This window comes from Mustela nigripes, chromosome 15 (assembly GCF_022355385.1).
Source record: "Mustela nigripes isolate SB6536 chromosome 15, MUSNIG.SB6536, whole genome shotgun sequence".
Taxonomy (NCBI): Eukaryota; Metazoa; Chordata; class Mammalia; order Carnivora; family Mustelidae; genus Mustela; species Mustela nigripes.
In genome coordinates, this window is record NC_081571.1 from 60314639 (window position 1) to 60329858 (window position 15220).

General features: G+C 37.1%; 1 protein-coding gene across 1 annotated transcript; it reads right to left on the reverse strand.

Annotated features, from left to right (window-relative positions):
- Positions 1-9768: 9768 nt before the first annotated feature.
- Positions 9769-14062, reverse strand: SLITRK1 (SLIT and NTRK like family member 1). Its single transcript, XM_059377867.1, has 2 exons — positions 13623-14062; positions 9769-13122 (listed from the first exon to the last, which is right to left on the reverse strand). The coding sequence occupies exon 2, from the start codon at positions 13067-13069 to the stop codon at positions 10979-10981; it is 2091 nt and encodes a 696-aa protein (XP_059233850.1). The 5' UTR covers positions 13070-13122; positions 13623-14062; the 3' UTR covers positions 9769-10978.
- Between the last annotated feature and the right edge of the window lie 1158 nt (positions 14063-15220).

The window sequence follows — 15220 nt, forward strand, 5'->3', positions numbered from 1 at the left end:
GAGTGGATAGACATTGATAATCTCTCATCAAATACATGGTTGTGTAGTTAAAATGTATTTGTTTTAAAGTCCCTCTGATCTGGCTTTGTATTTTGGCTCTGCATTGAGCAGCATTCTCCCAGGCAAGTTGCTTTCTAATCCTCAGATTCTTTATTTGAAAAATAGCGATTTTAAAAAATGACCTACTAATTATAATTGTTTTGAGGATTATGTAAAATTATTTATGCAACAGAGAGCCACAATTAATGGCTAATGCTTTCTGAAAGTTCATAATGTATCAAAACCTCTTATAAGCACTTTAACTGTATTAACACATTTACTATTCACGGCACAGCTATGAAGTAGGCCCTAACGTTGTCATTTATATTTTACAAGTGAGAAAATCTAGGAGCAATAAGGTTAATAACTTGGTCAAGTTCACATTGCTAGCCAGAGCTAGGATAAGAATTGATACAGTCTAATTCTAGAGATGGAACTCTTAACCACTCTAATAATTCTTGATCAAACATGATTAATTTATTGTCAATTCTCTTCAATCATTATTTTATCCCTGGGCTACTTTATACACATTTATAATTATAATCTGATGCAATTCCCTGACATAATTTAAAATATAAAACACTGAATGGAAAACATTTAGACAAACATCCTGTATAATTTTGGAAATTTTACATAATTTGCGTAGAGCAAAATAATTGGAGATATTATAATGACTACATAATAAAGACTATGAACTTTATTAGATGAATTTAGAGTTTATCTGGTCCAAAAATTCACAAACTACCTTCCACAGGCCACATCAGTCCCGCTGCCTGTTTTTATGCCATTTGTGAGCTAAGAAGGGTATTTACATTTTTAAATAATTGAGAAAAATAAAAATAACATTTTGTGACATATAAAAATTACATAAAATCAAATTTCGGTATGTATGACTAAAGTTTTAAATTTTGTCAATACATACTTTTGGAAATTCGTTTTCTCTCATATATATGTATATATGTTATGTATATAATATGTATAATGTCCTAGATTATGCTTCTTAGTCTACAAAGAGTAAATACTTACATTAGGACCATTACAGAAAACGTTTTTTGAGTTCTTATTCCAGTCCAACAGTCTCATTTCAGGTATGAATTAAGAACCTCGTCTAGGATCACAGAGCTAGTTAGAGAATGACTTAATCCAAAATCCAGGTCTTCTGATTGCAGGTTCATTGTTGTGGACCCCATAAATGATTCTGAAGACTTTGAACTCTCTCACCATAAAGCTGTGTTGTGAAAATCTAAGCAAAGTTCTCAGTCGGTTAACTCAGTCAGTTAACTTTCTTTTTAAAAATAAACTGAGTATTTACAACTTGGCATCACACCTATACAGAAAAAACTGAAGCCACTCAGAATCTTACGATGATGGAAAACTATCCTTACACAATGTCTGAAATGAAAATTTAAGTTATAGCAGGACTTCAATAAATGAAAGGTTATCACAATTTACTTAGAAAATGAGTTCAATTACACTTACATTATAAAGGATTAAGGCCCATTACTGATGGTGAGCTGAATGGTACATGTGGATAAATGGTTCTATGAAGAAAACATGAAATGCATGTCATTTTGCTGTCTATGCAAGTGTTGGACTAAAAGCCAAATGTGTCATAGGGTTTTTAAAAAATGATCAGACCAAGGAGTTGACCATAGGCAAGGGTAAAATTAAAGCATCCAGAATGGAGTCCAACCTTTGAGTATCAATTAAGAATGACCTGATCTTCATTCTTTTCTTATTATTGATTCCTAAAGTTCATCTTCCTTTGTCAGAAACCTTTCCTCTTGGATGAAAGGAAGTCTTTTATCACTTGTGGTGGGTAAGATTTATTGCTTCTTTCTCATTCAGAATTATGCTTATTAAAGCAAAGAGCTTAAGCATTTCAATTTAAAATTTACAGTGTATGGTTAAATCACAAGTTGTTTTTTATCCTCTCCCATATGATTTTTTCCGTCTACAATTGATTTTCATAAATCAATAGTTTGCTAGGTTTTATATATAGTGTTGTGTTTTCAGGGAAATGTATAGATACTAAAGGTATTACACATGTTTTATAACTTTTCCACATCGTTTTCCTCTAAAATCAACTTTACATTAAATGTTGAGTAAATCTGCCCTGAAGATAGAGTATACCAGTTAAATGCAACCACAGGCTTAGTTTTTAATTCTACTAAATGGAGTCAACAATAAAAGGCTAATGATAAATTACAAGTGTATACTTTCCTCTCTAAACTGTGCCTGATCTCCGTATGTCCATGTCCAACAGCCTATCTAGAATATGTAAATAGGCATCTCAGAGTTACCATGTCCAAAACCCAGCTTCCAAACCTACCACTTGCTTCTTTTAGATTTCCCTTCTCAACAAAAGACACCACCATCAAATTGTTTGATAAAGAACACACACTCACATACAACTATTTTTTCTATCTTTCACTCATATCTGCTGCAATATGGACTTCTGTTGACACCAAAAATATGCCCACCAGCTCTCCACACTTCTGTCCATCTCCATTACTGCCTCTATTATACAAGATAACCGTCACGTCTCTCCCAAACCAACAGCAGCTCCTTCGGTTCCTTGCCTTCCTGTAATTCATTCTTGCAACACAAGTCAAAATGGATATTTAAATATACTGCTTGGACCATAGCACTTGACTGCTTAAAACTCTCTGTTATACTTAAAATCTAAATTATTTGGTATGGCTTAATAGGCATTATCCAGCTTCTCTCTGTCTCTTCAACTTCAACCCTGCCCATGGTCAGATACCAGCCACTCGAGCCTTCTTTCTAGTCCTCAAACACTCTAGGCACATTTTAAAATCAGGATGTTTTATAGTTGATGTTTTATTTGTCAGGATCTGTCTTGCTCCAAATCTTCAAATGGTTGTCTGTTACCATTTGCAATCAGTTCATGCATGAGCTCAGATAGGACTTTCATGATCATTCTAAAGAGGCTATCAGCCCCTCCCCCATTTCATTTCATACATGGTTCTTCATTATTCCAGTTTATCTTAACTATTATTTTTGTTTTGTTTCTGTAACCCCCCTATAGAATGTAAATTCAGATAAGCAGAAATGCAGTCTGTTCCATTTGGTTTTAGAGCCTGTGGATAAGTGCCTGTCACATAGTTGATAATTGATAAATATATATTGAATCAAACAAAGTAAAATTTCCATCATCCATAGTTTTTCTTTCTTTTTTGGCCTTTTGTTTTCTAAACTTGCCATGATTAAAATGCATCTCCCTGACACCAATGCTATAATGCTTCCTTAAAGAACTGTGTTAGTTTTGAAGAATACAGCAATATAAAGACGATAGTCAAAACAATTCTCAATCATGGTTGAAAAGTCAACATAAATATGGGCTGAAATTTCTCTTCTTTATGTATGTCATACTAGTGTAAGATATTATGAACTAAAGAAAAAACTGAGTTTATAAAAGAAAGTAACTCTGTTTCCAATTTATGTATTTGATTATTCACCAAGTGTATAAATTGGGTTTGCAGGGATAGAGATTTAATAGGCACCATATTAGCTATTCATGTAAAAATGCTGAAAAAATGTTCTAGGTTAATAAGAAGCTTGTGGGATAAATAACTTTGGGCTGGCTAATAGTGATGCCACACTTATGCAAATAATGTTCAAAAGTGCTCTGATCTGACTTTCTTCTTAATTTGAGGTTATAAATTTTGAGTTATAATAGTAACATGACATTGCATGTAATTCATTTCTTGGGGATTATTGCTGCTTCCAGCTGTTAGTTTCTTGGCTTCAAGTCTTATTTTTCATAATATTACACCAAAAGATGTAATACCCTCCTGAAATACTCTGCTTGTTATGTCTAATTATACCAAATACCATCTGTAACATGAAATTTGATTGTTAGAGAGATGACCATTCTAGTGAAAAATACAAATGTCATAAAATCAAAGTTTTGCTGAAAAATAACAAAATATAATGTTCCCTGATTCTGATCATCATCATCATCATCATCATAATTTCAATAAAGCATGTATTGAAACACCAGAAAACATTTAGTCATTCAGGAAACAGAGGAATAACAGCATTAAGCTCTCTGCTGTAGTACTTTCATTTCCTTTAGATTCATCTGATAATGAATTAAACCAATTTAGATTCATTATTTAGGATCCTTGAAAAGTTCACTAACACTAATTTACAACTCCATGATGACAAACCCATACTTAACCATTTTCTGTATAAGCTACCAAAACACAAACTGGTGCTAAATATATCCAATTAAATAAACTTAACAGGACTCACAACTGAATCAGATTAGCTATAGAAATTATGTAACTGAACAGAAACTAGCACATAATTATTATATGATACCATTTTATATATTACACAACATATATTTTAGGCAAAATGGGTTTAATCATGTAGGGCTAATTATAATTGATAAAAATAATTATTTTAATAAACAAAAATGCATAGCCTAAGACATATGGATTATTATAGTGTATAGGTAATGACATTTTCAAATTCATTCATTATTTTGTTATCCTATTATTTTGTGGCAAAAAATTTTCAGTGGTAAAAATATTTTATGGTGGTAAGAAGTTCTTTGTGTGTGTGTATATATATATATATATATATATATATATATATAATTTATCCAAATCATACTGCTATCATAATAAGGAGCATTACTTTCTCACGTCATGTGCAGTTTGCAAATGTTAAAAAGATCTTGATTTACAGGTGCCTCGGTGGCTCAGAAGGTTGAGCATCTGCCTTCAACTCCAGTTACGTGATCCCAGGGTCCTGGGATGGAGCCCCATGTGAGCCCATGTTGGGCTCCTAGCTCAGCAGGGACTCTGCTTCTCCCTCTCCCTCTGCCTCTCCCCCGTTCATGTTCTCTCTGTCTCTCTCCCTCAAATAAATAAATAAAATTAAAAAAAAATTCGATTTAAGAAAAGAGAAAATACAATAAATACCACAGAATCTGGTAAAAGCCATTACCGTTTATGGTAACAGTGGTCCTTTACACTCATCTCCCTTTCCTGAGAAGCACTGCTTCTCTGATAGCAGGATGGATTAGCCATTTATCATCTATATTTGAAGCACTTCTCATTTTTCACTATATATTGACTTTTTCTATTGATATGCTGCCACTGAACATGTTTCCTTCCTGTATTCTTCTGCCAAGAAAAGAAATTGAAGTAGAGGTAAAGGGAATAAGGTATAGAAGTGAATACATGTATGCTTTTGCTTATTGCTTTCTGCATGTTAAACATTTGGGCCATACTACTAAGTAACTGAATATCAGGTTTCACTAAACTCCAAATGGCTATAGTAAGATTTTTATAGTAAAATTATAAAAGCATGCTTAATATTATACTAAAGTTACTGTGATGTATTTTATATATCTAAACGCAAATCAAAGCTAAGTAACCAAAGATAACCATCCTGAAATTCTTATGATATCATAAAATATTTTATTCAATTTCCTAAACTTATTTGACTTCTCAAATAATTAAAATTGAAAAATTATCATTCACTTAAGGTAAAAATTGGCTTGATTGTCTCTTTTTGAAATGATTTGTTAAAAAAACTTGACTGAAGTTATAAAATTGCAGATATTATTCCCATTTTACAGAAAAATAAATCTACCAAAGTAATAAAGTTCTTCTTTTATTTAAAAATATTGTTTTAAGATTTTAAACTATTCATATAACAACTCATAAAATGGAAGTAAGTGATAAAACTGATGTGACCATTGCACTTTTCCAAATGGCTAAAAACCTAAACTACTCCAAAGAAACAAAAAAGTTTCTAGTGGTATTCTTTAATAATTGCAAATGATGTACTATCCTATAATTACAAGGATGGATACATCTCAGTTTTGTGGGTTGTAAACTCCTTGAGGTTAGAAATGCCTTATTCTCTTTTTCCAAAAGAACTTCTACAGTATTTTTCCCATAGCAAGTGGCCAATTAATGTTGTCTATTGAATATTTAAGATCAAACTCATTCAAAATTCTTTAAACTATTAGATAATTTTCCCCTTGTACACTTGTGCAAAGTTTAAGATGGAAATAAAATTATATTTCAAGTATGTAATATAGCATAATTTAACAAATAAATGGAAGGAAGAGAGTAATCCGATAACTGAAGTCTAAGCCAATATACTGAAATTGCCAATTGAGTCCAAAGGGTTATACTGAACTTCAATAATCTAAGATGATTTTTTTGAGTGGTTCATTTCATTATACAACTGTAGTTCTTAAATACTTAATCTGTAATTATCTTAGCTATTCAATTTTTTCTGAAAGCCCATCAAATTTTGATGGGTTACAGTAGAGTCAATATGGGTTCAGCTTTCAGGATTGCTCTGTTTGTAACATGTGTTTTCATGGAAACATTATTGGCATATCTTTAAATTTTGATTCTAAGAAGAAAGTCTTGCATGTTCTGCATATTCCTTTTCATAATAATAATATTTTTGGTGATAAAAGAAATAAATAAAAGAAAGAGATAAAAGGAATGCCAGGGAATTATATGAAAAATTTAATTTTAGCCTTCTTTTTTTTATGGTTCAGCACCACACTGAAGCAAATCAGATAAGTTAAAAATCTTGAGTATGCATTTATTGTATCTACTGATACCATACAGAGTTAGTTCATCTTTTAAAAATTAAATAATGTTTCAACTGAATAATGTGTGCTAAGATTAAATCTTTAGCACATTTTATATTTCCATTTTACTTCAAGTAAGCTTACAGATTAAAAAATAATATTTATAAATTAGCTAGCATAAGAATTGAATTAGAAACCAATCTACTTAATATTCTACCAACACGTTAAAAATGCATCCTTCCGGTACCCACACTTGCACATTTATCCACCTCTTTGTACACACCAAATGACATTTATTAGCAACCTGGAAAAAACTAAATTAGCAAACTGTCCTTGGAATCACCAATGTAATTTTTAACACTTGTTAAAATGCCTGACAATTTTAATTACATCTGATATAAATACTGTTAAGAAAAAGAATCCTGTTACATTAATGTTAGATCAACCATTCCAGCTTCCTCCTGGGTAAACATGTAAAAATGGTTAAACAATAAATTTCTATGGCAACAACTTAAATTCTAGGATATTCTTAGTCACAGCAGCAACCACAGAAGCTACTGCTTTCTTCAAAGCAGCAGAACTAAACAAGATATTTCCTTTTTTCCTCCTTTTCCATCTGGTACAACTAAAATCTCTTTTACTTTGATGAATTAAATATGATTTAACTAGAAACAAGGTATCTCAACTAGTGCACTGGCAGGTACAGGTATATGAACATTTCACATAGAGACAACAAGAATAAGCTAGGTACTTCTAAATGAAAGTTATGTGCTAAGACCGTATATCTTGTCAACCAAACTAATACATAATATATATTACTTTAAAGCAAAATAATATATATAGCTATATATTAGTTTATATATATATATATATATATATATATAATTGTCACAGAGATTCTTTATCAAAATGAAAAAGCATTCTCTAAATAATGAATTTTCTTTTACATTAAGTCATTGCTTATGTGTTCTACATGGATCTTAAAACATATATTGGTGTTTATTAAAATATTTGACAATTCTAATTTTTAGAATCAATAAATAGATAATTTAGTGATCTGAATACCTATAATTCACAAAAGCATATAGCAATTCATCTTTTTTCTTACATGTTCCCTTTTTATACATTCTTGGAGAACACACTAAAGTTATACCCTCTAAATGTAAGGCAATTTTCTTTTGCTGAAGACATATTAGAAATATAAAGGGCTACCAATTCATACTTAATTAAGAAGATACAAGTTGGGTCTTTGATTTGTTATAAAGTATTTTTACAGCTGTATGTATTTAAGGATACTCTTCTTTAAGAGTTTTTCCTGTTAATATATATGACCATATATATGACCGTGCCATTCAAATAATGAGGTTTTGTAGTATGAGGCAAATTGAATTTAAATATTGCTCTAGTATCTACCAGCTATGATCTGAGTTATTGCTTACTCTCCTTAAGCCTCAATTTTCTCATCCGTATAATGGAAATAGCAATATTGTTTTAAATTATTCTGTATTTATAAGGGTTAAATTAAATAATTATGTAAACCATTTAGCCCAGGCCTGACACATAATAACCACTAAAAGCTGTTAAAGCTAACATTTGAGAAATAGGTTTACTCATTAAATTTTGTCCTCTCTATGATAATTTATTTTTAATTTGTATGAAGAAAACTTATTGCCCCAGTGAACATCTTCTAGGAGAAGTTCTAGTTTCCTGACTTAATCATGTATTAGTTTTAAAAATTACTATTATGCCTAACTAGATATTTTTTAAGTATCAACTCTCACCAACGATGTAGAATATCTATCATCTTTTCTTTTCCTTCTTAAGGTTATAATATTGTTGAATAAAACTTTTTCCCTCCTCCAACTTTTCCATTACAAGTGAATCTGTAGATTGCTTATTACGAACCCAGCTGTACTTAAAAAAAAAAAATTAAGGCCTTCATAAGAAAAATAAATAAGCAGCCCATAATATTTGTCAGAGGATAGTAAGTTCCAATTTTATCACTATGAAATGCACTCCCAAACAAAAAAATCAAGAGAGAAAAATGATGAATGGCCTTAAGGATAGTCATAGTTTATAATAAAGATTTTATTTAAAGATCATTAAAATAAATAATACATACTCCAGAATATCAGTGTTCTGGGAAATTACTTCTCTTTAAAATATGAGTTCTATGAATTCTAGAAGGCAAATCTTACTACTACTGCTCTGGGGGCTTTCATTAGCTGATATATATATATATATATATATATATATATATATATATCCTTCAATCTGTAGTCTTTTAACAAACTTCTCCAGGGTGGACATGTGGTGGAATGCAGACCCCCCCCCCATCAACATGTGTAATTTTGTTTGCTTTTTGTTCCTTAACTGCTGATAAAATAGGCTGCTTAGAAATCCCAGAGGAGTATGATTGAGGCCAGGTTACACTGGCTCATAAAATTCCAACAGTTCAATGCTTTTCTTGTTAATTACTAGGCCACAACCAGAAATCCAAATGATGGGAAAGAAACACTTCTTTAGGATAATGATTGATTTCCATAAAGATGAGTGCTTTAACAAATTTCAGTATGCAGTTGTTGGGGCGGGGAGGGTGGGTGGGCACTAATTAGTTTTACCGTTTTCAGCAGATGTTGAATTCAAAACGCCAGCAGCATCTCAAATGCCAGTCATTAGGGCTGTCTTTCATCGAAGAGTGCTGACCAATGAAATCTCCACTCTGTTTAATGAGACCGATCTAGGCAGAGTCAATTAAATCAAATCTCTACTAACATCCTTAATATATCTGCAGTGTGTGCAGCAACAGCAGAAGCAGCAGGGAAGGATTTCCTGTATTAATAAAGGGATTCACTGCCGCATAAGGAGAGGGGGAAAAAGGGGTGGGGGAGGGTATGTTGGGGAAGACCTTACTTCACCGACAGGGGAAAGCTGGAAAAGCCCGGGTGGGGATGGAGGAGGAGGGCAGCTACGTAAAGGATAAAGAGCTAAGTAAAACGATTAGAGAGAAAGCCTTGATACCGCTCTAGAAGGGATCCACCCCCAACCCTCCCCCCCACCCAGGTCCCTTCCACGGCAAATCCAATTTATCAATTGCAAACTTGAAGCTGGAAAAATGTAAGGACCCAGAGTTGAAAACATTTTCACTTTAATACTGAAAAAATATGCCATTATAAAATCCTCGAATAGAATTAGTAAGTTTCACGTGCTTCCTCGGTTCTTTTTTCCTACTGTATAAGTAAGATTTACACCAGCACAGAATTGCTACCATAAGATCGCAGCCTAAGCACTAGAATGACATTAATTGGTCATGCTTAACTGCCTCAAAATCTTTTTTTTTTTTAATAATTACACTGATACTATAATAGAAATCATGGGTACTTATTTTACATTCAGATGGAAGGCATTATTGGATATCTATAGAAAAATATTCCCCCTCAAAAAAAAAAAAAAAAAAAACCATCACCATCAGAATAAAGGAAAGAACCCCCAAAACAACCCATAAAACTTCGCTCAACAAAATACATTTTTAACTCAGAAAATGGACTGATGATTAGCCATGCAAATGTCTTAAATAAAACCTTTACATTTTTTTTTTTTTTTCACAGTAAACGTACGTACGCTCTGAACTGCCTACCGATCACAAATAATGGCGAAATGGCACTTTCTGATTATACTGTTTTGTTTATAGAAAGTTTGATACGATGGGACTTATCAGGTAAGAGGGTGGGTGCTGTGAACGTGACGCCGTCTCCAGTCGCCAAGGAGGGCAGCGTCCCTGGAGCGCGTGGTTTCCATGCGAGCCATGCAGCACTTTTTGTTTTTGTCAGAAGTCAAAGTTATTTATTTACAATACATTCATGCCTTCGTGCAACTGCCCGTCCCTGCATAGCCAACAGGGAGCCATCACGCCCCCCTCCTCACGGGGCTAATCCACAGGGGAAAAATAGATATCTATCTCTCTATATAGATGTGGGTATATGTATATATGTATAGGACCGCTGCAGCCACCCCCATCAGCTCCACCGCAGAGGGCTAGTTCTTTGAGCAGGGCCCCTGCTGGGTTTTATCAAAGGGAGCTCGCAGCAAAGAGCGATTTGGCAGCGCTCTCCCAGCTCGCCACAGTCTGCTCTTTGTTTCCAGGAGGGAGCTAAGGGGTCAAACCCTCTCACTGGAGCGAGTTCATAGTTATTTATTTACTTATGTCCATAAAGCCTTGGGGCGCGCTGGGTTTGGGTCTGGGCTCCTCTGACCCCGGGGATGACAGCGGGGTGGGGACAGGTTGGTGGTGGGGGGGGGGATCGCCTCCCTCCCCACCCCCGCTCTACCCCGGTTGGGGTCTTAGTCTGAGAGCGAGTGGGAGCCACAGTCATATACTCTGTGGGCCCCATCTGCGTTGTAAGGCCCATTGTGCCAGTAGGAAGAGTCACAGACTGTCTGTAGGGAATTAATTTCGGACGCCGAGGAGTTGGCGTCCCTTCTCTTAGATCGTTTTCTATTCCTCAGGATAAACACGAGCATGCCCACTACAGTGAAGGCGGAGGTGACAAACACCAGCAGCAGTCCCGGGACCAACACCGAGATGGACACCCTGCTGGTGTCTAGATAGGAGTTGGAGTGCGTCCCGGTCTCCGCCAACCCAGTGCTGTTTTTACTGTGCGAAGTTAACGTGGGCGAGATCCTCGCGTACAGCTGGGGGCAGATCTCGTCATTGGAGAGGAGCATGAAATCCTTCCTAAAGAAGTTCACCGGCGTCTCACACTTGAGGTCGCTCATCAGCACTTCGGAACCCAGGCGTTCTGCCCATTGCTTAAAAGGCACAATGGTGCAGGAGCACTCCCAAGGGTTTCCGTGCAAGTCTATCTGGATGATGGAGGTTAACTGGTCCAGCACCCCTGCTACCGGAAGGTACATGAAGTAATTGTTGTGCAGGCTGAGCTTAGAGAGGGAGACCCCAGCGAACACGTCCACTGGTAGGGACCTCAGTAAGTTGTTATTGAGAATGAGGATCCTCAGTTTGGGCATGGCATTGAATGTGCCAGGAAGGATGAGCTGGATTGCATTGTACTCCACGTTCAGGTACTCAAGGTTTTGCAGCCCAGCAAATTTCTCCCGGGACAGCGTGTCCAGGTAGTTGCTATCCATATACAGCCACCTGAGGTCCAAAAGGTTCTTAAAAGTGTTGTTCTCTACAGTAGCAATGTTATTGTTGCCCAGATCTAACAGAATGAGATTCTTGTAATCCACAAAGTGCGATTTTCGGATGCTATGGATCTTATTATCTCGAAGGAAAAGCTCCTGCACGTTGGAGAGTTTGGGCTTCAAATCAGCCAAACTGCTCACATTCCGGTTGTTGCAGTTCATCTTTAAACCCGACCCCGGGATGTGGTCGCAGCTGCAGCCCCCAGGGCAGGGCAAGCCATTGGCTGGGGGTTTGTTTCTGGCGCTGCCGGTCGCTATCGCAGCAGTGGGTCTTATTTTGATCTGCCAGTTGCCTGGGATCTTTGTACCTCCGTTTGGAGCAGACCCTGGGGTGGCATGATCCTCTTGCCCATTTGTCTTGAAAGGGGTTGGCAGGGGGCCAGGAGCGAAGGTCTCTTCTTGGGCAGGGGGCGCTGGGAGACTTGAATCCACTCGGTTTTTCAAAGGACACAAGTCCTGTTCTGTGGTTTCATTGAGGTCTTTCCCCTGTAGTCTGGTGGGGGCTTCACAGACAACTCGGCCGATCAGAGCATTTTTGGGAATATTTTCCAGCCATTCTTTCAGGGAGAGGAGATCACAGGTGCAGTCCCACGGGTTATCCTCTAGCAGAATCTCGGCAATGCCAGGGATTTGCTCCAAGACTTCCTCATAGGGCAGCGTTTTCAGCCTGTTTCCCCGGAGGTCGAGGTGGGTGATGGGCACATACTGGAACACGTTGGCAGGTAGGGTGCTGATGAGATTGTCATTTAAAATGAGTACCTCCAGCTTGTTCAAGTCCTGGAAGGCCCCAGGGTCTATATCCCGTAATAAATTAAAATCGGCCTGGAGGTATTCCAGATCGTCCAGCCCCAGAAAAGTCTGCTTTCGAAAAGACTTTATCTTGTTGTTGTTGATGTGCAGCCTTTTCACCAGCTGCAGCCCCAGAAAAGCCCCAGGAACGATTTCATGCAAGCCATTGTTTTCCATGTGCAAACTAACCGCATTATAAAAGTTAGCAAACTCATTAGGGAAAAGTCGAGTGAGGGAATTACCATGCAGAAATAGATGGTAAAACTGGGAAGTCGGGGCGGTGAAACGCTGCAGACTTGTAAAGCCCTTTTTTTCACAGTCTACGTGTAGGTCCCCTTCTATCTCATTGCAGGAACAGATCTTCTCTTTACAAACGTCCCCTGTAACGTTTCCAGCGGCAAAACAAAGAGACGTCTCCAGCAACAGAATCCAAAGCAGCATTTTTAAAGCGAGCAATTCATCCCCGATCTCATCACAAAGTAACAGCGACCATCCTGCTCGCCACAGACACAATTCAAGTTCATTTAGTGCTCCAATGTCCGAACCCAGGGAAGGAGAAGAAAAGGGTTTGGGGGGGTGGGGGCGGATTCCTTCCTCCCTAACCCCCCCGCACTGCAACAACCCAGGCGCCAGTCAATAATTATATCCACAGACTATCCAGGCACGTAGTGCAAGGCAAGCAAAAAGGAAAAATAAAAAGGAGGAAAAAAGAAAAGAAAGAAAAAAAAGAAAAAGAAAGGAAGAAGAGAAAGAAAAGAAGAAAGTAGAAAAAAATAACCCCACTCCCCCTCAACCCTTTAAAATTAACAAAAGAAGTTAAATATATACATATAAATTAAAAATACACCCTTACAGAACCTGGTCTAGTGGTCCTCACTAATCAGGAAAGGAACAATGCTAGTAATTAGAAGCAAGTGCATGTTAGAGAAACAAGCAGAGGGTTTGCAGCGTAGTACAGGCGCACTGCCTGTGCATGGCTGTGCGTCGGACTGACCTTGCCTCTGATATAAAGCAGGGTTTTCGGCGGCTTCTGTAGCTGAGGCGGCTGATGGAGTTCTTGCTGTGGCTGCAGGTTGCCCAGAAGTCCCCCCGAGGTGCTGTCCAGTCCCCCCGGTGCTGAAATCACGCCCGACCGAGGAACTCACGCCGCCGAGCCAATGGCGCTGGAAAATTTCCGCAATCGCTGCGTTTTGTAGCTGTCCATCCTTTTCCTTTCCTTCCCTTCGGTCCTCTTCAGCTTTTTTTTCTGGGCTCCGGCTCTCGGTTACTAGCTCTTCTTTTCTTTTTCTCCTCTTTATTCTGCTCTTTCAGAATTACGTGGAGGGGGTGGAGGGCGGGGGGGCGAGTTTTCTGAGGGAGGGAGAGAACGCGAGAATGGGGAGGGGGGTAGAAGAGAGTTGCTAAGAAGCTCTGCTTGTTCCAGCCTGGTGCACTCTGAAAGATCTGACACCCTCTGCTGATCTGCAGTAGCAAAAATCCATCTGGTGAGGGAATGCTGAAGGAAAAAAAAAAAAAAAATCAATCCACGTACAGGGCAAGCGTTAAAAATGTGGGCATTAAAGGCTGTCGATCCATATAGACGCTTATTTTAAATGGATTATTTAATTCTTTTTGCGTGCTGAAAACTTTACCCTTTCCTTTCCTTAACGACCTCACAGCCCCCACTACCTCCAGCATTTGGAAAGGAGTGCTTTTAAAACATTTATTTCCCAATGGCTTGAATAAAATTAGTGTCAGGGTGTCAAGCGAACAGCAATTTGAGGTAATTATACGGCACGCCATTTTCATCGGTGCTTTAAATGCATTTCTTCCGTCTCTGCAGTACAATGTTTTATGCTATTTGATGTCTTTGAATTTTTTTTGGCATGTTGAAAGTGGTTATTTGGAATATATAGTCATATCATATATATTTTTTAAACAATATAACTGGGTATGGATTTTTTATTGCATGGTATATAATTTAGACACATACTTTTTCTTTTTTAAACTTGGCATAGAATTTTAGTCAATTTGGTCGTTGAGAGTTAGGTTTCTCTGATGATATTTCTTGGATGTTATTTAAGTCTGCAAAGTGAAAATACAATGCAATGGCTTGCGTCTTTGAATCCAGACCCTAAAGCTTTCACTGAGAACCGGAAAAGGAGGGAGGGAGCAGGAAAAAAAAATCCCACTATGATTCGTGATTGCTCTTAAATACCCACTGGCAGACTGGCACGCGCACCACACACACACACACACACACACATACACACACACACACTCTCTCTCTCTCTCTCATACACACAAAGTTTCCGAATCCATATGGACGAATTTAAAATGCTTACAAGTAAATAACCAGTTGCACTTTGAGAGAGAGAGAGGGAAAGAGAGAGAGAGAGGTAGAGAGAGAGACAGAAAGAAACCACTGATTTCTAAAGCCCAGTGTGAATGTTATCTGCAGGTAGTGGGCAGTTTCTCTTCTCTGGGTCACTGGTGCTGGTGGAACACCCAGCTAGAGAAGGAATCATCTGGTTCCTCAAACTTAAATGGAGCTTATAAACACCAAGTTCTAAAAACATCTGAGAAGGGAGAAAATGTGAGAATGCTGCTTGT

Excerpts from the sequence above, each read along its gene's own strand:
- SLITRK1 (XM_059377867.1), bottom strand. The coding sequence starts at position 13,069 with ATGCTGCTTTGGATTCTGTTGCTGGAGACGTCTCTTTGTTTTGCCGCT.